Raw genomic sequence first — 22,859 nt, 5'->3', positions numbered from 1 at the left:
GCCAGAAATTCATCAAACAAGTTTTAGACAGCTTTGCCAGAGCAGGCAGGAATGCTGTTGAGATACCATAGGCCAAACCACACCCGTAATTATTAACAGAGACAAATTCAGTCCATATATATATGTACAAGTTCTTTATTTTTTCGTTACTTTAAGGCGTGCTTTAGACTGTTTTATTTTATGCCGCGCAGCCAGGGGAAACGCTTAATGAATTTAAACCGCTGCTGCCGAGGCTCAGCCTCCCGCCGCCTCCGTGCTCCTCAACGCACGGATGTTTGCGGCGCCCCCGCCTTCACCGGCGGACGGGGACCGCCGCCCTGCCCGTCCGTCCCTCTGTCTGTCCGTCCTTGTGTCCGTCTGTCCGTCCCCGTGTCCGCCCGCCCGCACTAGGCGCGCCCTGAGGGCCGCCCCGCCCCCCCCCTCCTCCACTGAGGCGCCCAACGGCCGCCGCAACGGCCGCGCACGCGCGAGGCCCGCCCCCGCCGAGCTTCCCCCCGACCGTTAGCGCGCCCTGCGCATGCGCTCTGCGCATCCTCCCCCCACCACCACCACCCTACGTCACCAGCTGCCCGCCCCGCCCCGTTGCCCTGGCGACCGCGAAGCGCCAGGGCGGGAGCTGGTCAGTGACGTCACGGGGGCCCCGGATGGGCCGCGCCCCGCCCCGCAGGCGGAAGCAAGTGGCGGGAGCTGGGGGGGGGCAGGGAGAGGAGAGGAGGGGAGGGGAGGGGAGGGGAGGGGAGGGGAGGGGAGGGAGGGGGAGCGGCCGCCATGGGCACGGCGCTGGACATCAAGATCAAGCGGGCCAACAAGGTGTACCGCTGCGGGGTGAGTGCCGCCGCATCACGGCTCCTTCCTTGCTTTTCCGATTTTTTTTTTTTATATTTTTTTCCTGATTTCCTGTTTTTTTTTCCGGATTTTTAAAAACGTTTATTTCCTGATTTTTATGTTTATTTCCTCATTTTTATTTTTTTTCCCAGTTTTCTTCATTTATTTTCATATTTCTTAGTTGATTTTTCTAATTTTTTATTTTTTTCCTCATTTCTTAATTTTTTTCCCCGCTGACACAGTTGTTGATAGCTACAAAGCGATTTTGCAGAGTTCCCCTTTTGCAGCCACTTGAAGGAACGCGGGGGCTTTTCCCCCCCTTTTTCCCTTTCATTCTTCATTCACTTCAATTAATAAAAAAAATATCACTGGCTCGTGTTTGCTCACTTTTTCTAGAAATAAAATATCGTCAATCAGAGGTTTCCAGCTCACTTCTTTCATGTGTGGCAGTCCAGCCATTCACTCTTACTGCACCCCAAATCCTTTTCACCCATGCGTCTGTCCCCCTATGCTACAAGCTCGTCTGTCACGGTGTTTAGATCTAAAGCACGTCTCAGTTTATTGAGTGTTTTCAATGCTGGGAAGCTACTTTAATCAGTTTGGAGTGGAAGATTATGGAAAATCGGTACTGCCACCATCAACTCTCAAGAGGTGGCATTCACAACCAGCACTGGTATCAGCATGTGAACAACATAAATCTGCAGGTGTGGTGTCACGGTGGTAAATGCTACCCTCTGTATCTCTCCGGCATCATTTTGGCATTGCATGTTATTACAATGATCTTAATCCTTTTGTTTTGGTATTGTAGTGTTGTGTTCTTCTTCAGTTTCTCTACTTGGCTTGCTTTATGTCATTCTGAATAGGATCTGTATTCTTAATACAAGAAAAGGATGTTTCTTCTGTCTTCAAGCTGAAATTAAGTAAGATTTTTATGGTTAGTAAATCTGTCACTTCTGCTGTAACTCCACGTGAAAAGGTTTATAATTTTATTTCATTAACTAGGTCTGAAGTTTGGATATCTGAATGGTGTGAAAGCACAGTGATAAAAGAGCCATGCACTAGAAGTACAACATGAATTTTTGATCGAAATTTCGAAGGCACAGAAAGGAATTACAAATCTCCCTTTAATGTGGCATGGAATATGTGTGCCTTTGTTTTTTGTAGAAATTTACTGATGGTTGTACACTTCACTGACATCAGCTATGCTAATAATACTTTTAGTCTTTGTCAGCTTTCACCCCCAAATACACTTTCATCAGTGCTACTTGAAAATGAAGGGATTCCTGTAGTGAAGGTCATAGTTCATCCCAACATCTAGCTATTCATCTGAAAGCAACAGTGGTACTGTGGCTTGACCTGATCTTCCGTTGTCTAAACCCATTTAAAACTGCGTTTGGATACAAAAAAATGTGATGTCTCAATTGTGTGTTGGTGTAGCGGCCTTTTTGTTAGGCCTATAACAAGATAACAGCACAAAACATTGCTAAAACACTGTTGAGAGCTTTCTAAGTCATAATTTGTGTAAGACTGTGATTGATTCAGCGTAACTTCATGGTGCAACTCACTTCTGCAGTCATTCAGCTTCTGCTGCCTGTCTTGTGCTGAGGGTATTGGCCAGCGAGCCAGGTTGGGGAAATGGTATTTGGTTGGAGTGACTCTTTAAAAAAATAATCTGTTGAATCAGATATCCCCTTTTGTTTTTCTTATGAATGTCTTCTCAAATAGAGTAGAACAGAGTATATTTGATAATTAGTATCCAAATGGACTTGTGCGGATGTGAAGAAGGTGACAGTAGAGAGATGTCTTAATTGTGAGCTGTAGGAAGTTTATAAGATAGCTTTGCATAAGTATGACAAGATTTGTCCGTGCAGGGAAATGTTCTGTGCAATTAAGCAGAGGGATAGCTAAGGTACCTTTAATGTGCCTTATGTTAATTTTTGTGTGATTTATAAAGGCATTTGGTGTGTAGCGGACTGCTGTAAAGACAAAGAAGATTGCTTTGCACTCCTAAGTAGGTATGGAGCATTTGCTTAGAGAGCTGGTATGTAATAGCTAAAATATTCTGATCTTTTTCATTTAATAAATTATAAAAGCACCAAGCAGTATTTATGCTGAGGGTCATTTTGGCCTTAACAGCAAACTAAATGGTGTACGCATGTGATAGCGTATAATTGCCTTCTCTATCATCTCCACATGTTGGTTATGTGAAAGTAAGTGATATAATCTAGCCTGTAGGTTTTCCCTTCATTGTGCAAGAATCAGACATGTTCTGCCTAGCACAATCTATTTCTTCATTTAAGAAGCAATTGGTAGTCTATGAAATGGAGATCAGATGCTTTGGATCAGCTCCAACTGAGTAGGGAAATAGATAAACAAAACAAAATTGGGTTGATGAAGACCAGTCTGAAGAATCTCAGCCTGCGCTTTTAGGTGATAATAGATCAAAGATCAATGGCAACGGCTGCTGATTCTTCCATTCAAGCTCTGGTTTTGTATGTCAAGAGGTGAAATACTAAGGGATTCAGAAATATTTAGGTGAAATATTCAGGGATTTTTAGTGGTTGGCATCTCTGGATCTGTTGTATGTATGTCAGCTAGCAAAAGCCAAGCTACTGAGGGTATTTACTGTACTGCTTTATTGCCTCCAAGAGGGAAAGGATGAGGGTAAATAGATGTGGGAGAGACCCATGTACAACACGTAATTGTTCAGAGGATCTCATTGTGGTAGATTCCATACTGATTGAGGCCCTGAAGGTGTAGGAGTTTTTAATATAAACTTCTAGGGAGGAACTCCTAAAGTTTACAAACTTACCTTTAATGTTATTGCAGAAATCCATCGAATCTTGTTAGGGGAAAATATTGAGTATCAGAAGGCATATCAGACATATCGGAAGGCTGGTGAGTAAAGAAGAAAGAATGTGTTCAAAATGGATATCTGGCCAGGAAAATCAAGTCTGAATAACTTGTTATTTTTTGCTTTTTGTAAGGTCAGAGTGATACATATGTTTCACTGTAGGCTTTCCCCATAAAGCCAAGACCTTTTGAATTTCAATTTGGTGCTGAAATAATTGTGTAACCCAATCTTCAAATTACTGTTCCTTGTTGCACTGAGTTGGGTCAGATGACTTCTCATCCTGGTACAGTGACCTTGGTTTTATTAAATCCAGTTGAGCTCAAGCATTTTTCATTGTTCCCAAACAATCTCCCATGTAAAGTTGAAGTCTCTTCACTTCCTAACACTTTCTTTAGTGCAAGGTAGTCAAGAAGGCAATAACTGTTATTTTAAATTTCTTTTTGCTTCTGTATTTAACTGTTAATCTTTAAGTGGGCGAAACAAAACCATAACGTTTATAAAATAGTCACACGTCATAGAAGTCTGTGGTTGTGTTGCTGGTTTTAGAAAGCTGGTTAAAATAACTTGCTCTGATAAATGGTAAGCAATTTCTGTATTAGTTACTCATAATCATCAGAAATTGGAGGAACTAAGCAAACAAATACCTTTATTTTTTCTAGACTTCAATTTCAGAAAACCTGGTTTAATCAAGTGACCTTAAATTGTAGGTTAAAAAATAAATAAATAAATAAAAACAACAACTTTGCCATTTCCTGGAGCAAAAAGAGTAATAGGTTTGTTAGGGGATGGGGGATTTAAGAAAAATTGTGTTTAAGTTCACAGGAACAGAAGATTCGTGTTCTGGAGACTTTACTTTTTTCGTTTTTTAATTGAATAGAAAATTGCGAGGCTCTGAGGCTCATTCAATAAACTCAGGAATGTTCAGAGAATGAGAGGGGACAGGCACAACTAATGATGCGTTTTGGTTGGCAAACCAAGCAGAATGGCTGGAATAACTGTGGCAGTTAGTCCAAGACTGATAATTAAAAGAACTGTGGGCTGAAAAATGCAGTGTGCTAAGAAGGGTGCCATAGTTAATGTCAGCCAAGACTTAATGACAAGTGAGTCCAAAACATACTAAGTCAGAATTTGCCCATACTGAGGCCTTTTACTCTTTCTAAAACAGCAAAATGACTTGTAAAACTGAATGTGGAGGTTTTAAAGCATCCAATGTCTTGTTCATTGGGCATAGCAGGCTTTTTCTATTGAATGTTGTCGGTTTCTCTGTAAGGAACCAGGAGAATATGTAGTTAAGATCTGCAGGTGGGTTTGTTGGGTAATAGATGTGACAGAAAATGATCAGGAATACTTAGTAAATGCGACTTAGATGAACTTAATTTCAGTTATAAAGTTGCCAAATGTTTGTCCTGGGACCTAAAAGTAAAGGCCTGTGAGGGGGGAAGAGGAATCTGACAGGGAGCTGAAGCGCTGTGCTGGTAATGAGCTGACAGGGGACTTCAGCTTTGCCAGGCCAACAACAAGCTCAATTCATGGATGTACAGTTAATATCAAAAGGAACTAGAGAAATGCTAAACATTTTGATAAGACATTCAATATGATGTCTTCTGCTGCTGTCAACACTTGAAAAAGTATGATGACGGATTTCAAATGGCCTTGAAAGCCTGCCTTGTGCTTTGGTTCGGTTTGGTTTTGTTGTTTTGTTCAAAATTACCTCACATTCGAAAACAAATTAGGCTGATATTTCTTATCAGTGATTCTGAAAAGTGATCAGTTCTAATCTGGAAGTACATAGTATCTAGATAAAAAAGGTATTTTTTGTAGCTCATTAGTCTAGCAAGCAGGCCTGACAGCGTGAACAGGCAGATCGGAATCAGTATGTATTTTAATACTAGAAGCAATTTTTGCCAAACAACTGAGGGACAGTATAGTGTGTACTTTTATCCTTTGAATTTTTACATCAAGTTTAAAGATGCTGAATAACAGCCTAGCTCAGTCAGAAGTCTGAGCATGGCTTAGGACCGTATAGCTGATACTCAGAGGCCTATGTTATGCACTGCTTCATCGTACTGAACGAAGATCCTTCCTAATTGTCCCAGCCAAACTCAATAACTCTCCTCAAGAAACAAGAACTACAGGAAAAAAAAAAGGATTATGCTGTTGGATTAGATGAAGCAGATGTTCATTTTGGTTGTGACTTTGAAAGTGTCAGCTTTTCTGGTAGCTTCAGGTGCATATTTGAAAGGTGAAGAACCAACAACAGAAAACTAAATGCTTGTTTGGGACCATGAACCTGGGATGATCTTCTCACAGGAATGTTTTGGTCACAGTGTAGCATGCGTACCTCATGACTCTGCTCTGCATATTATTCTGTCCTTTTTGTGGATAGAGACCCTTTTTAGGTGAATAATTCTTTGCAGAACTGCACTAGTGTAATTCCAACTTGCAAAGTTTTGTCAGCACATGGTGAAGGAATCCCTAGTGAATGCAAAGGTGGAAAGTGAGCAAAAGCAACTGACAGTAAGCTACTGCATTGTAATGACTGGAGATCAGTGCCAGTGGTGACTTCCTCTGGGCCTTTAGTCCTGTGGTATTCAAGGTAAGGGAATCCCTTTTGGTGTGGACTGAAAACAGAGCTAATTAGCCTAGTGATGTTGTGTAGCTTTTTCAAATGTTTACATGTTTGGTTTTGCAAAAATAAAGCTTTCTTGTAAATTGTCTGCTGACTCTAAGTATGTGAGCATGTTGGTAAGTTTATGTTCTTTGATTTGTACTTTTTGGAAGGAAGTATACTGACAGCTTTGTATTTAGAGAGGACTGTGTTTACACGCAGAAAAGTACAAAGTAACTCTTGAGAAAAGACTGCAGATTTTCCCACCCCTCGTCAAATGGAAACATAGCCTGATTGCATATAAGCAACTTAGGTAAAAATTATAGAAGCTCTTTCATTATGTTCCCCTCTCTCTCAAACAAGTGATTTTATTTTTTATTTCTTAAAGTTGCAAGTTAGAAAATAGTTTTGAGCAGTTTTCCTTTTATATATTTATTAGGATGGTAGGAGAATAATGTATACTTATTGGATGTTAGAAGAAAAAATCATATTTAACTTCACATAATTCTTTTCCTCTCTGCCCTAAATACACACAAGCTTCTTATGTGAAGCTCTCTAGGTGATAGCTCTGGGACAGGTTGTTGCTGTGTGATAGGAGCCTGTCTTCATTTAGTGAAGCAGTTCATATGTTCAGGATTGTCCTTGCTCCTTCCAGTGCAGCAGTACTCATTTTTCAAAGCAATAACCTAATTGCTTGTACTAATTAAAGCCTGTTCGCAAAGCAGGATGGTATTTAGGTCAGCTTTTCTTCACTGTCCTTTTGTGCCTCCAGCTCCTGGCGTTTCCCAGTTGCTGCAGGTCCTCTACTCAGGAGTGTCAGCCTTTGCTGTGATGCCTGATGTCCGGTTCTGCCTTAAACGACCTGACCTCTTCCCTGTATTGTCATGCCCTACCACCAGGAAAGACAAAAGGCTGCATTATTCAAATAGCATCTGTTGTGTGGATACAACCAGACTGATTGTAACTGGTCAAGTGTGGAGTGGTCAGTCTGAACTGCTGTTTGAACTGAGTGGTCCTGAGTTTGGTGTCTGGTTTGCAAGGCTGGTGAAGGTGCAGAGAGCACTACTACTGAGCAGAAGACACAGTTAGCCCTAAGAAACTTTCTTAAGTTGTCAAATAACTTTCTTCTAGTTCCAGGTGTGTATGAGCGTTTGACGAGGAATAGTGGAGTGGAGTGGATTCTCTGTTGTAGGGGAAGGATAAACTATGGGGTATGTGATACGAACTGCGTGTTGCTCTCCTGCAGTTAATCTTTTTTTCAGTATTAGAACTTCTAAACCGATCCTTGAAATTGATGCTGTGGTCTTGTGCAACTACTTTCTTAATGGGATAAGTGACACATCTCTTGACTCATACACCTTGTGCCTTGGATTCAGACATGCTTTGAAATTGTTTGCCCAGTAGAAATAGGCTTGTGTAGGCAAACAACTGTGTGGTTTCTTTGTTTCTTTATGAATGTGTTCTGTACTGCTCTTGGGGTTAACCTTGTCCTTGGCTTAGACATCTCTTTTACAGCTCTGCCTTCTCTTCCATTTCCCTTGGCCAACCATCCTGCTTTTCATATTCCTTGTAGAATTTGGAAATGGAACCTAACTTTTACCAACTGAACCTACAGTTATTTAGGAGGCTATTTTTCATTTGCCTGGACAGGAAAATGTCAAAGTTTAGGAAAGCAAATGAAGCTCTGGCTAGTACTTCTGCAAGGAAAAAGAGCATATTTTTAAAGAAAACAAACTGGAAGTACAACAGTCTGTTCCTCACGTTGCTTTCATTATCAATATTTGTCTCTTCTAACAAGGTTAGACTGTACTCTGGGAACAGTTTTCTTGAGTTGTTTGAAAATTGGTTAGCGTACTGTCTGAGTAACAGCAATAGAAGAAATTGCTTTAAACAAATGTGCTCATGTTGTCTTTTCTCCCATTAGGAAATTCTTTCTGGAGTTGTGGTCATAACAAGTAAGGACACAGTCCAGCACCAAGGTATCTCATTAACAATGGAAGGATCAGTAAATCTGCAGCTTAGTGCCAAAAGTGTGGGTGTCTTTGAAGCTTTCTATAACTCCGTCAAGGTAAGACTTACACTGAATAATATTTTTAGCATGGAGCTTTTCTGTATTTTCTTAATTTTTTCCCTAGTTGCTTACAGATGGTCATAGCACTTCATGGTATGAGAATGACAGAAAGCAGAGCATTACCTAGCAATATATGGTGACATTTTGAGGGAGGAACTTGCACAGACAGGAGAACTTCCTTTAGGGCTGATAGTGCTAATAGTAAGGTTACTGGAGGATGCATTAGAGAAGCATCATGCAGTGACTGAATTTAATCAAATTTGGGTGTCAGATCAGTCATTACACCAAGAGTTTCTGCAGAAGCTGCTGAGGTTGCATGCTGCTGGCCATGGTAGAGGACCTGCAGAGGTTCCTCTGTGCAGGATGATGCTGCACCCAACCTGTTTGACTGCAGAGCACCTGGAAGACCTGGCCTCTGTACTGCCCTCCAGGTTTGGAAGTGTGGGTTTTGGAATCCAGCAGGTCAGGTTGTCTTGGGCTCCACGCAAGCATGACTATATCGATTGAAGGCAAGGCTGGCTATGTCTAGAGGCAGTGTAGCTATATTTACAAAAATAGTTTGCCTAAATTAGCATAGTTTAAGTGTAGGATCTTTTAAGCCTTCATTTGTATCACAGTTAATTTGTCTGTAGTGTGAATAATCAGACCATGAATGATCGGAAAACAGTAGAAGCAATAGATGATTGTTTGTTTCAGCAAAGTAGAGGGAAAATACAATTAAAAGTTCAGAGACAAAAGAAGCGTAATCTTCAAGCAGAGCTACCATGAGTATGCCTCTATAGCTGTGTAGTACCCTTTTCCTAGTCTGAAGTCCGCATTTGTTGATTAGCTCCCTTCTAAGAAAGAAATACAAACTTTATTTTGAGCTAGAGAAATAAGGTTCCCACTATGATGACCCTTAAGATGGGCTCAGTTCATTTAACCCCCTCACTTCATTCAGCATTGCTTCTTTTGCTTTCTTTTTTGCTCATTCTGGTTGATTTAATTTACTAGAGTAGTAAACAGGAGTAGTAAACAGTAGAACAGGAAAGGGCATATTTATTTCTGATAAATCTGGTTAATTGATCTGAATTGCATTATGTTATGGATAGGCCAGATGAATGTCTAGTTTGGCACAAGAGAAAGTAATGCCACATGGCAGAGCAAGTTAGGCTGCTTCTTTCAGCATGAGTGAACAGTTAGCTTGGTGCAGTCATTTCTCCTTCTCTTGTTAAAAGCACAGGTTGGAATAAGCCTAATTAGGGAAAGTATAGCTTTTGTCTCATTAAATGTCAGAACAGTAATTACTCTTTCAGCTCTTGCAGGTTTTAAACTCAGCAAATACATACAAGTAATGGAAAAGTAAAATGATAGATTGCATCTCTTATCAATGAGAGGTTGAAGCTACTTTAACTGTTTGCAAGAAACAAAAACCTTGAATGAAAAAAAAACACTAATACTGTAGTATTACATACAGCCTAGGACTGTACTGGATATTCAGTCTGTTTCCTTCTCGCGTACTAGTCTTGCTGCTTTTGCTCTGTATTTATGTATGCATATTTCATGAGGATTAGGAGGATTCCCCAGTCAAATGCCAAATCACAGCTAGCCATCATTCCAGTGAGAGATTAGTCCTCAATGTAAATCTTCAGGGTGGGAAAGGTGGGCAGCAGGGTAGGGGGATTGCTTAGCTGCTCAACAGGCACGTATACTTGCTGATTCCTGATGCTACTATCGGGGGACATAATTTAGAAAATGGAACTTTGCTTTCCAGGATGCTTGGGACTCTGCTGTTTAACTCTCTGAGTATGTTTAGCTGTTAATTTGATGCAACCATAAAATAGATCACAAATTGTTTTCCTCTGCAAAGCGTTTGTAATATTTATATTCCTTGTAAGACTGGAGAGCTGCATATCAGGAAGAAATACCTGAATTTGGGGAAATTCAGGGAGTCTATTAAGAGTTCAGTAATGTTGTTGGTTCATTTTGAAATGATGGACCTGTCATTGTGCTTCAAACTAAATCTTTATTTTCACAGCCTATTCAAATTATTAACAGCACTATTGAAATGGTAAAACCAGGGAAACTTCCCAGTGGCAAGACAGAAATTCCTTTTGAATTTCCGTTGCATGTGAAGGGCAACAAAGTTCTGTATGAGACGTATCATGGTGTCTTCGTTAATATTCAGGTAAGGCGGTCATACCTGTAAAGAAAATCTGAGCTTTTGTTACCTGCAGTATCTCTTGTTCCATGGAAGCTGAGAATGAAGTTTTCTGGTAGTTTTATTTTCATAGTGCTAGTCTTTATATATGTTTGCTTCTATTAATTTGAAGAATGAGCAAAAGGTTAGAGATCCTTTGAAGTAAGTACAGCTTTTAAGCTTCTTTTTATTGTTACAGTGTTCTTGTGATGCATGCTAGACATTTTCATGCGTGCTAGATGTAACTTAACATTAAAAAACGTCAAACATGTTAAACTTCAAGTATTAGTTTGTAGGTAGTTTCTTGCTGCCTGTTTCAGTTCGAGTTTCTAGGATTCAGAGCTTTCCACAGGTGCTAACACTCGTTAAAAGTGGCAAAGAAAACATCTTGAGATTTCTGAAGTCTGCTGTTATAATGTCTTTTATAAATTGCTGCAGGATCTGTTCCCCTTTCAGCAGGTTTAAGCCTTGTATTGGAGGTAGCCAGTGGTAATGAAACTGATCGGGTGTAATATGGGATGTACAAGAGAGAATTAAGAGCATACTGGCGTTTTGAGTTGAGGAAGTATAAAACATATTTACTATGCTTGTTAAATCTCATAATATTCTTTTGCAGATAAAATATAAAAATACATTCAGGATGATATTTGCATCTAGTTCTGATCTTTTTATTATTATTTTTGGTAAAAGAAGCTGCATCTCCTATTACATAAACAGTCTGCAGTGCATACCAAAAAAATAAACATGTGTACTGTTTATCTAGTATCAGTGAGGTTTTGTTAGCATAGCAGACCAATGAATTACTGCTAATAATGCTTAGCATACTTCATTTTTAGTATCTGACTTACCAGATCCATCTTAAGACATGGGCATAAATCCAACAGCAACAAAGCTACCTAATGTTCAGAGTGTGTTTTCCTGCATTCATTTTGAAGAAGCATCCTCTAACTGGAAGAAATCTTTCCACCACTTACAGTTTCAGGCCTTCTATATGGAGTAAACCTTTAAAGAAATATGACATTAACAGAACAGTAGTGGGATGTGTTGCCTGAAGTACCTTAAGTCATAACTATTGTAACATAACTGATTACCCCCTTGATGTTGTAGACACACTACATTTGTTCCCTTCGTGGAAAAAGGGCTGCACCACTCTCTGGTGGCTTTATTTTTTTATTCAGAAAAGCCCAGGTGTCTGAGTAATTTCATAAGGAAGCCTCAAATCAGTGTTGAGACTTTGTAGCATCTTCAAAAAACATGAGTTGTTTGCTTTCCCGTAGAGATGGGTAGTAACATTTCCTGCCCCAAACTGTACGTACAACATGGTTTTAGCAGAGTGTTGTGGAAAAACAATTCTGAAATCTGACCTTGTTTGGTTAAAGATTGCCACACCATAAATGGGTTGTTATTTTGAGGGAAAGTCTATTTTTCAGCCATCTCTGAACGTAAATGTTGTGTTAATCGTTGCTGCTTCTTACTGGAGAGTGTTTTGTGTTTTTCTTCAAGAAAAATTTGAAAGGGATCCATGAAATGGAAAACTTTCAGAACAATGCTGATAAAGAATCACTGGATTATAAAACACTCTTTTCCTGTAGCACACTGATGTATTAGGTTTGATGACATAGTGTAACACTATTAGTTATTTAACTGAACTGAAAGCTAAATTCCAGACTTTTCAATTATATTAAAAAGTCTGGGATTTTAAAAACAAACAAACAAAAACCTATAAGCCTATCAGAAGTTACTGAAAGAAAAGCAGGAGCATAAACTGGAGGATTAGACCTGTAAAACTAGGCATTCCTTTCTTGTTAAAACTCCTGAGACCTGACTTTATTTTCTTGGGATACAAAGAAGTAGCAGTGATAGAAAATTCATAGACAAAATACTTCTAACTAATGCTCCAGTCTGCAGTCTTTCTAGATCTTCCTTTCCATGAGGATTTTAAAATAAAGTTTTAGTGAGATTATGCCTTCAGATTTACTTGCTTAACATGCATCTTTAGTTACTAATTTTAGTATTTTGCTTCAAGATCTTATTATTATGCTTGAAGATGTTACTGAGATTTTATACTGTAAGCATACTTTCTCAATATTGTTATCACAGGTTTGTACGGTTGGCTTCTAATCCAGTCACACTAGCTGCATCTAGATAGTACCATGATTTTGTACTAATGGGGAAGATTTACAAACCAAAGAAAGAGTTCTGTGCCTATCTGTGGACTGTATATTTTGAATGAATAATCATTATCGCCATAATAAAACTCCTGATAGTCTTGTTTGAGTATGTTTTGCCTGTTGTGAGGTTTTCACGGGGGCTTTTGTTGTTGTTATTTTCATTGTTATGGAGCAAATAATGATCCTGCTTTTCATCCTGTCTTTCATTCCTTTTCAGCATCCTTTTTATCAAGTAGATAATATTCTTTTAGCCTTGGCAAGGAAAGCCTTGTCTGAAGACTTGGCATGCAACTTTCAGAGTTCTGATTTCCTATCCTGTATCTAGTTTTGCCTTAGGTTACTTGTAAACTCTGAATTGATATGTCTGAAATTCTTTGGTATCCGTCAGAATTTACCATTTTTGCAGAACAGTTTTGGACAATTCAGAAGCAAGCTGAATGTACTTATGTTGATGAACGTATATAAACTGCTAATAAAAAAAAGTTTGTTGTTTCTATTCATACACAAAGCCTTGGACCTCTTATTCTTGTGTTCTCACCCATCCTGCAACAAGATCTTTTATAGGTCAAGCCTTCAAAGCCTTTTGTTTACCCTGTATTTCCATTGTTTACTTTATTCCTCCCATCATTTGTATCCAGAAGGATATTGCTTAAACCTCAAATTATATGGAGAGAGTCATGTAAGTTGGAAGAGGCCCATAAGATCAAGTCCAACCATCACTGAACATGATAAAGTCCACCACTAAACCATGTCTGTTAGAACCATGTGTGCACATCTCTTAAATACCTCCAGGGATGACGACTTTGTCACTTCCCTGGGCAGCCCGTTCCAATGCCTAACCACTCTTACAGTGAAGAAATTCTTCCTGACATCTAATATAAGCCACCCTCAGCACAACTTGAGGCTGTTTCATCCCTTCCTATGTGACTACCTTAATTTTATATACTCCTGGCAGCACACAGGATGGAAAAAAGTCCCTTATTTTTTCTCTACATTCTGATGTTTTTTCTAATACTTCCCATATCTCTTTTAAATCCTGGATTTCTAGGATAACATCTGATGTTTCTGGTTGGTACATGAAAATGGTGCAAAAGTGGTTGACTTGCTTTCCATAGTCCTGATAACTTGCTTATGATCAATATCAGGTCTTTCAAGATATACTTCAATCATGAATGTTTGGCTGGGTTTCTTTTTGTGTATGTGGTGGGTTTGTTTGTTTGTTTGTTTGTTTTTTTCTTTCCATCTCTCATCTGCATAGCTTCTCTTTGCAAGCTGAGGATAGACTGTAATTAACAGGTTGATCATTAGATTTCAGCCAGCCTGAGTCTTTTTTTTTTTCCCCTCTGTCCCTGAAGAGGAAAATGTGGTCCTTCCCAAGGCTATTTAACCTTTATCTGATACCAGATAAAAAAGATAAATTTGGGGAACGTTAAGTCTCTTTTACAAATCGGGTTTTAACTGCTTTAAAATGTTTTGCTAATTTCAAATAAATCAAATGGAAGTGTTCATTTGCTTCTCACTACTTTGTGTTTGTTCTCTGTCCAAATCAAGAAATGGAAAAAAAGGACTATAAATAGTACACTGCCTATTTATTTTTTCATTTGAGGAACTAGGGGTGCTGTTCAATAAAAACTAGAAGTTCTGAAGCTGAGACCTTCACTCTGAGCATACCCATTTTTGCCTATTTGTCATCTCTAAAGAAGGAATTAAAAGTCATAAAACCAACCAAACAAAAAACACGCAATAAAACAAAACAACAAAACCCTAAAATATCCCACCCCCAAAAATTTATTATCTCGTAAGGACATTGATAGACTATGTTGTAGGTGCTGAAGTGTATGAATACAGTGAAGCTTATAACTATTTTTCAACCATTGGTTTATGGTTTCCTTTGTAGGGAAGAAAGGAGAGGACATAGGCAGCAAGTTATTGAACAGCAAAATTAACCTTACACATTTAACAGCAAAATTAACCTTACACATTGCTGCTTTTAAGTTGAACTATATGCTTAAAGACAGTTCGCTATTAACTGTGATTACAACTGTTATCATTGCTAAACTTATTGCAAGATTGAATTTTAAGTTAGAAGGGCTGTGAATATATCTTGCTGATGATCACTTATCCAAATTGTGGTGAGAAGCAGTGGAGTCATCAGTCTTAACTGAATGTAGTCTGGGTGCTCAAGCCATACAAGAATGTTACTCTGTCAGTGAATTAGTCCCTCACTCTCCTGTCTTAAGACAGAAGATAGGAAAAGCATGTGAAAATAATGATGGGATTGTAAACACAAATTATTTTTCATTTTGGAGCATCTACAATCATTGTATACTTTTTGTGTACTTCCCCCCTCGTCCCCCGTATCACTGATATATACGTTGCTCACTAATCTCTTGTAAACGATGCTTTAAATATTAATAACAGCAACATTTTGCACTTTTTTTTTTTTTTTAAGTATAAAAGTTAACAGAAGGAGGAAATCTTAAGTTCTTAAGTAAGGCTCTCTTCCTTTTTCTTTGCCACCCCATTCTTGGCAGTATACCCTACGGTGCGACATGCGGCGTTCTCTGCTGGCAAAGGACCTAACCAAGACTTGTGAGTTCATCGTCCACTCGCTGGTAAGTGGGGTTTGCATTAACTGTATGAAGTGAGCAGGATTTTTGTTTTGTTATGTGGTGGTGGTCTGTTTTTGGTGGGTTCTTTTTTCATTTTAAGTGAAGTTTGGAGGTCAGATTAGAAAACTAAGTAAAGCAATTGGTAATAGCAGCATATGTGGTATCTTTGTATGAATATAAAAGATGTTCATAACAAAAGTATCTAGAAGTTGTAAGGTGTCACTTGTTCCTGATTAGAGTAACACACCTCTCTTTTCATTTAAAGAAAATGGTACAAATAGGATTTGCACTGAGTTTATCCTCTTATTCATTCTTTTCAGTTCTGAAACACTGGTGTGGTTTCAGGTTATCTGAACCTATCTTAGCCAAAGGTTCTGGGCACCTGCAATGCCTGTCCTCGAAGTGGGAATTTGTTGGTGGAGAGGCAATGCCTAATTTCTGTTATTCAGATGATGAATTATGATTTAGAGCCCTGAGTCAAAGTATTGAGGTTAGGACTGCATCAAATTGCTAATAAGAAACTTGTCAGCTTAATCACCTGCATTATATAAGCCTGTGATTGGCGATATGCTGAGATATGCAGGTTAACAAATATCCACATGCTGCAGTCAGGGACATGGAGACAGTCTTTCTCCTGTGCAGCAGTCATTTTAGGATGAGGTTTGACTGTCTCACAAGAAATGCTGTACTGCTTGTTAGTTGGAAGTTCCTATTGTTTTGGTTTTGTCTTTTTTTTTTAAATCTTTTCAGTTTATGTTGCCACACATGTTCAGAGCATCTGATATCAGTACAGACTGTGCAGGCCTAATTAAATACCTCTTTTTTTCCGCCCAGAATTTGCTAGAACATACTGTTTGTATTGTTCCTTAGAATGCTTTAACAGGACACTTAAAGTGTTAGACTCTGTTGGCTGTCTTATGAGTAATGGTGGAAACATGTTGTTTTAGTTCCGTACTACTCTTGTCGCATATTTAGCTAGGTGCTATAAAGAGGTCTCCTGTTGGTAAGATTTCATTAATTTCTAAAATATGCTACTTTTTGTTAGTCCATTATTATATTATAAGTAAGTCGCAGTTGTCAAAATAGTGAACAAATTATATTATGCGGTTTCCTGATCTTATTTCTTGTTCCCACTACAGCACTTCTTAGATCACAAGTCAGTAAATCATGACAAACCTCGCTGTCAGGGTGAATTAATGAGGTTTTACTGAACATATAATTCTCACTGCCCGTGCTCAATGCACCATTTCCCCTAACCTTATTCTTTGCCAGAATTTGTCATTTGTGGGAAAACAGTCAATCCTTTTGCCAGTATCTTCCATCCTGCAGCTGGGCAGCAGAAGCTATCTCAAATTCTTGAGTAGTGAGGGTAAATCCTAAGACTTCAAGCTAAGCTCACTGGTGTTGCAGTGCTCTGCCAGCTCCCAGTCACATACAGTTGGGTCTCTCATAACTGATATAGCACTGATCACTTACTCTAAATGTGTAAGGAAAAGACAGTGCACCTCTCTGAGATAAGGATGGAGACAGGTTGGTGAACGGCAAGTGAAATTTGCCTTCCTGATGCAACGTACAGACTCATCTCAGCAGGGCTCAGGGCCCACTGAGCCACTTAGGTGAAGACTGACTTCTTGGTTTTGTGATAACTATCTGTTGTGATAGAACCATAATAATGTGCCCCCAGAATTGCTTCTCTGGTGCGGAAAGCTAACCTGGACCAAGTTTTGTTTATTTTACAGTTAAGGAAGCTGAAACCCTTAAGTCATTAAATCAGTGCTAGACTAGATTCCATCACTTGAGGATCTCCTAGTGATATGAGGATGGCTTAACAGAGCTGAGCTGTTACTGGAAGGCCAACAAAAAGAGCTCAGAGTGCTCAGAGATTTCAAGAGGGAGAGAGAGTTCATAAAACATATTTGGAGTAATGGAGCAAGTTCACTTAAAATTTACCTCTCTCCCCTGCCAAAATTTGCTAAGTATTGATAATGGCAGGGAACATGAGACATGACATAGAAAATGTAATTATTTGTAAATACAGAAATGTGAAATTTATCTTCTTCTGCAACATCCCTTATGTTTCAGAAGATTGGTAGCACATTTTTCTCTTCCAGGTGGCTTAGAGTAGTCAGCCACTTGTTTTTTGTTTGTTTTATTTCAGTGTAGGCAGAGCTTATGCCAAAAACTTACAAATGGGAAGTGTGTTGTGATTTATTGCAATGGTGAACACAAAGTAACCCAAGTCTGAAGAGCTGTGTTTCTGCAACTCAGATTAGTAATGCATTGAGACAAATCTTAATATTATTTATTAACAAAGGTAGGAAATCTCAGTCTTCTGTTATACAGATAGATACTTGCAGTATGAAGACAATCCTGAAAATTAACACAGTGGATGGATGTTTGACTTTGTTTTATTTTTTTAGTATTTAGAGTGTGTTTGTATATTGTAAATCACTTTACAGTTTAATTGTTTTAATTACAGTCACAGAAAGGGAAGCTGACGCCAAGCCCTGTAGACTTCACAATTACTCCTGAAACTTTGCAGAACGTTAAAGAGGTAAGTTTTTTTTTTTTTTTTTTTTTTTTTTTTTTTTTTGTGTGTGATTCTGAATGAGAACAAGAGAAGAATGAATAAATACTTTGTGCATCATCAACTCTTTTTTCTTTCCTATAGAGTGATTCCGCTTGTTCTCTCCTGGTAGTGGTGATGAAAGTAAGGTGGAACTTCAGTAATGGTTAATTTTTTTTCCCATCTTTCTGAGTGAAAGATGGCAGTGAAGCAAGAGAAAAAAGTCTGTAGCAAGATCATTTAAAAAGGGTATATTTTTATACTTTTTTTTTTTTTTTTTTTCTTAATAGCACTCTGTGGCTTCGGGAAGCCAGTATGAACAGTAGTTAGTATGAACATCCTTGGTCAGTTAGCTTTCTGAATATGGTTTTCCGTTTGTCCATTGAAACCTGTGTTCTGTCTTTCCAGATGTTTTTGTTGTGCTCTTTTTGTTAATAAGAATACTTTCCTGCTGTAGCTCTCCTGTCAGCATCCCCAGTTTGACTTCCATTGATCTTAATTCTGGGCTTGTGAATCTCCACCTATTTTTCCAGTTTCTCAAAGCAGAGCTCTTGATCAGCTGTTGCGTCATGCCATCATTGAGCTTATTCTGCGTATTCACAGAATGACTGCAGTTGGAAGGGACTTCTGGAGATGGGTTATTTCAGCCCCTGTGCTCAAAGCAGTCATTCAGAGTGGGTTGTTTGAGGCCATGTCAGTCACGTTTTCCGTATCGCAAATGATGGAGACATGCAAACACTCTAGGCAACCTGCTACAGTGTTTGACCACCCTCAGTTAATTTTTCTTTCAATGTTTAAACGTAACTTCCTGTATTTCAATTTGTGCCTGTAGCCTCTTGTTCTTTTAGTGGCTGCCACTGAGAGGTACGTGTAAAGCTAGCTTAGGATAAAATATGAAGGGTACTGAGAAAAGTAGTAAGGCTTTAGGGGAAATACACATTTATTTATTTATGTTAAATCTTGTAGATTAGGGTTGTAGAAAATGGCCTAGAGTTCTTGTTCTGCAAGTTCCTTTTATCTCTGTCTCTGAGCTTCCTGACCACTGTACTTCAGGGGATGGTTATATGATGTCCCTGTTGGCAGGGAAGTAAATCTACTTTTACTAATAGTAGTAATGAGAAGAACCTGCTAGGGCTTGTACAATAAAAGGGCATTTTACTAATACATTGTAGGACTTGGGTATTTTATAGAGAGGTTTTGTCAGGGATGTAATTTCTGCTATTTCCATTAGGAGATAACACCCAGATGAAGTTACATTTACAAAGCACGTGAAAATTCCTCTTTCCTTCACCCAAAGATTTGTTTCGAGTGGAACAGCTGAATTCTGCAGAGGTGCTGGCTGTGAGTGAAACAGCCTAAACAATAGCTGATGAGAACTATTCTGCCATTGCTTCTGGCAGTCAGGACTAAGAAGCAAAAAGATTGGGAGAAAAAAGGGAAAATCAGTTACATGGGCAAGGACACCACAAACACGCGTAAACAGATGGTTGGAAGGTAGGGGCGAACATCGAAGATGTCGATAGCAGAAAATGAAGGAGGGAGAGGATAACACTTCCAAAAGAAGGGGAAGGTTAGAGCAGCATGATGAAAGAGATTGAAGAAAACTGGATGGTGAGATACGAGCTGAGGATGTGGGTAGAGTACATGACTGTTTCAGTATGCTTCCTGCCAGAACTTGAAGTGTAACGGGAGCTTCTGGCATATGAGTCGCTCTGCTGGCAGAGAATATGTGATGCCTGCTGGCCTAAAACATGGGGCACAAGGGGGCAGAAACCCACTTTGTTCTTCTATGGAAAGTAGTTTCTAGACTGTCATCCTCAATCAGCTGTTCTAACAACTCACTGCATAAAGAGTAGGAAATGTGCTTGCTGTTCAGGGTTCAGCGTGATCCTGCATTGAAGTTAAGCTCCTCATTGACTGTCCAGTCTCTTAGTTGGTGTCTTGATACACAGCAGTATGGTACATCTTGTGTTAAATGAACATTTTAAATGCCTGTCTTCTCCCACAGTAGTGGCATTGAGAGAGAAATTTAAAAGGCAGAGAAAATTACTGAAACCATAGACTGTATTATAATTTGTATTGAAACGGGACGAGAATGCAGTTCTTTAGAGCATGGTAAAGTGACTTGACCGAACCATCTTGGTAATGCCTGCCAGTATGCCTCCTTCATGTGTTTCCTGACTTCTTGTATTGTAATTAGCTAAGTTTTGTCAGCTCATCCCAGGAAAAATGCTCCTGTGGACGGAAGAAGAAGGGGTGCATGTCAGGGGGAGGATAGTAGGACATATCATAAGGCATATCCATAAGGATGCATATTTAAAGAGTTAAATTAACCAAGTATTTGAGGCATTTCTGATTTTTTTAGTTCTTAATTTTGCAGCTTCTTGGGCTTTCCTACATATTTTGATAACTACCTTACAGACAGAAAGACAAGAAGTTGTTTTCCTGGCCTGCTCTTACAGTTCTGTTTGTTTTTCTCCCCCTCTTCCCAGAGAGCCTCACTTCCAAAATTTCTCATCAGAGGTCACCTCAACTCTACAAACTGCATCATTACACAGCCGCTAACAGGGGAGCTGGTAGTGGAGAATGCAGAAGCTGCAGTGAAAAGTATTGAGCTGCAGTTAGTACGCGTGGAAACCTGTGGTAAGTTTCTCTGTAAACGGAGCGTGTACAGCAGACTGCAGCAATTACCAACTGCACTTTCACCCTAAATATGCAAGACTGTCAAGAGCCATACAATTGAGAAGATTGAAAACACTGGCAAAAAATCGTTTTGCACTTCAGGTGGCACAGTCCAAACATTAATTTCAGTTAAACCTCTATGACCTCTAGTCTGGAGTGCTAATGTGAAAACTCACAGGTTAGAGGGCAAAAGGTCACGTCCCATTCCATTCCCTGTGCTGTTTGTCTGTGTGCCCCCATTGCCCTCCTTGGTAAATCTCTACGTTTGAATTTTGGACACTGCTTTGCCTTCCTGCCTTCCCTTCCTCCCCCTCTAAATTCCCTGCTTTTTCACCAGGGTGTGCAGAAGGTTACGCCAGAGATGCCACAGAGATACAGAACATCCAAATCGCTGATGGGGATGTCTGCAGGGGCCTGCCCATTCCTATATACATGGTGTTCCCCAGGTTGTTCACCTGCCCCACGCTGGAAACAACAAACTTCAAAGTTGGTAAGTGGGTAGGATCTTGAGCTGTATTTACATCTTCCATTAGAAATGTTTTTAGTTTCACTTTAGCTTCTGGCAGGTGAAACTTGCACCATGGACGAAATGCTGTGGAAGAAAACCAAGGACATCTCTTTTGCTGTGTTTCATATAGATTGAGAAATTGGAGACCAAATACTTCCGATTAAAATCAGTTCTGAAACTATTATGCTAGTTCTGACTAACAGAATTACATGGTATAGGGACAGAAGAAACATAGTAGCAGTAAGTAATTTTTTTCTGCCAAAAAATCAGGTGTTAATCAAATGTTGAATAAGAAGAGTAAATTGCAAAGATAATAATTTCCTCCTTTTCATCACCAGTGACAATCCCTCTTTCCATGGCCTCTCTTTCTTTTTGTTTCCCATTCTCCTAATTCACAGACTCAAATAGAAACAGTGAGGCAGACTTGGCTTTCTTGACCTACACAGGCCACTTCTTCCTGCTTACTCTATCCTAAATCCAGCATTTTCATTAACAAACACATTAAATTTAGGATTCTTCTCATTTGCTCAAGCAAGTACTTCAGAAATTCTCCTTGCCCACCTGTTCTGCTTCTCTTCATCTTCTTGGAGTGTGTTGGTTCTCCTTTTTGTATTGCATTGCATCAGATTGAAGTTGCTGCTATAGAAGTAGCTGTCCCTACAGTGTAAGTCCCTACCTTGAGGATCTTTCCCAGCTGAAGCTCCTCTTAATTTTCTGCTGTGCATCCTGCACAAATATGCATGGGTAATTTTTCAGTTTTGGCTACCTGATTATCTGTTCCCCCAAGAGCATTTTTGCACTTATGTACGGTGATTATTCACAAAATGATACTGTACTCTACTTTTGCTATCTTTAGCAATTAAATAGTAACGTACAGTGACAAATGGCTACTGTTAGAGTAGTCCCTATTTCTTGAGCATCTTCATATCTGTATTAAAACTTTTCATAAATAGAACTAAACCAGAAATAACTCTTTTATCTTTGGTTTCCATCACTCATTAACAGTCTTTGAATTCTGTCTCCACTTAGAATTCTTTATAGATCTGATACCAATTTTGTTTCTGAACAACACAATATAATATTTAAAGAGTAGAGAATTTTTGAGAATTGTTTTCATAGGTTGCAGGTATGTTGTCTTCTGGTGTTTAATTTCATTTTCTGTAATGCCTTAGAACCTTCTGTTACATGCAGACAGCATGGAGAGGAGTCTGTTCCCTACCTCTTACACTTTACATGCTTTTAAACAATACATATTTTTCTGGGTAAGGTATCTCACACCAAAGTCCGTTTTAGCAGATGTCTGAACTTTGACATGCCGCCTCCTGGTCATCAGGCAGTTTCTCAGTGACATGGGACTGAATCTGGAGGAATCCCGAAGATGAGAACCAGCCAGGGCTCTCGGGGAATGACCCAAGGTCTCAGGTGCCGGTGACTATGTTCTGTCTGGAGCACCTGGTTCAGCCCTGCGTTCCTGTATTACTTGGCCACAGAAAAACGTAGAGTATTGAAATAGCTCGGGGGAGTCCAGTGAAGTGACCATCTGAGAGCAGGAACTGTCTGCCCTGACCCTACTGTGACGGTGCAGGTTATGGGATTACTAAATGGAACTCTGTTTTTTTCCCCTTCCCTCAGAGTTTGAAGTGAACATTGTTGTCCTTCTGCACGATGATCATCTTATCACAGAGAACTTCCCTCTGAAGCTCTGCAGGATGTAAATAGCCAGAGGAAGATTCACTTAACGATTTATTGAAAAAGGATGAAATTATTCAGAGACCAAGTGATA

The 22,859-nt window shown here is 39.4% G+C and overlaps 1 protein-coding gene across 1 annotated transcript; it reads left to right on the top strand.

Moving 5' to 3' along the window:
• The first annotated feature begins 753 nt into the window (after positions 1–753).
• VPS26C (VPS26 endosomal protein sorting factor C) lies at positions 754–22,859 on the top strand. The gene is made up of 8 exons (XM_032206651.1): positions 754–825; positions 8,212–8,355; positions 10,376–10,525; positions 15,243–15,323; positions 17,800–17,874; positions 20,379–20,529; positions 20,906–21,058; positions 22,709–22,859. The coding sequence occupies exons 1-8, from the start codon at positions 769–771 to the stop codon at positions 22,789–22,791; spliced, it is 894 nt and encodes a 297-aa protein (XP_032062542.1). The 5' UTR covers positions 754–768; the 3' UTR covers positions 22,792–22,859.

Source organism: Aythya fuligula, chromosome 1 (assembly GCF_009819795.1).
Source record: "Aythya fuligula isolate bAytFul2 chromosome 1, bAytFul2.pri, whole genome shotgun sequence".
NCBI lineage: Eukaryota > Metazoa > Chordata > Aves > Anseriformes > Anatidae > Aythya > Aythya fuligula.
The sequence above is the reverse complement of the archived record's forward strand: the minus strand, read 5'-3'. Positions and strand labels throughout refer to the sequence as shown.

What these genes read in the sequence shown, in the direction of transcription:
- VPS26C (XM_032206651.1), top strand. Translation starts at nt 769, where the DNA reads ATGGGCACGGCGCTGGACATCAAGATCAAGCGGGCCAACAAGGTGTAC. An exon ending in CTTTCTATAACTCCGTCAAG is followed by an intron (nt 8,356 to 10,375) that starts GTAAGACTTACA and finishes TTATTTTCACAG; the next exon opens with CCTATTCAAATTATTAACAG. An exon ending in AGTACGCGTGGAAACCTGTG is followed by an intron (nt 20,530 to 20,905) that starts GTAAGTTTCTCT and finishes CTTTTTCACCAG; the next exon opens with GGTGTGCAGAAGGTTACGCC.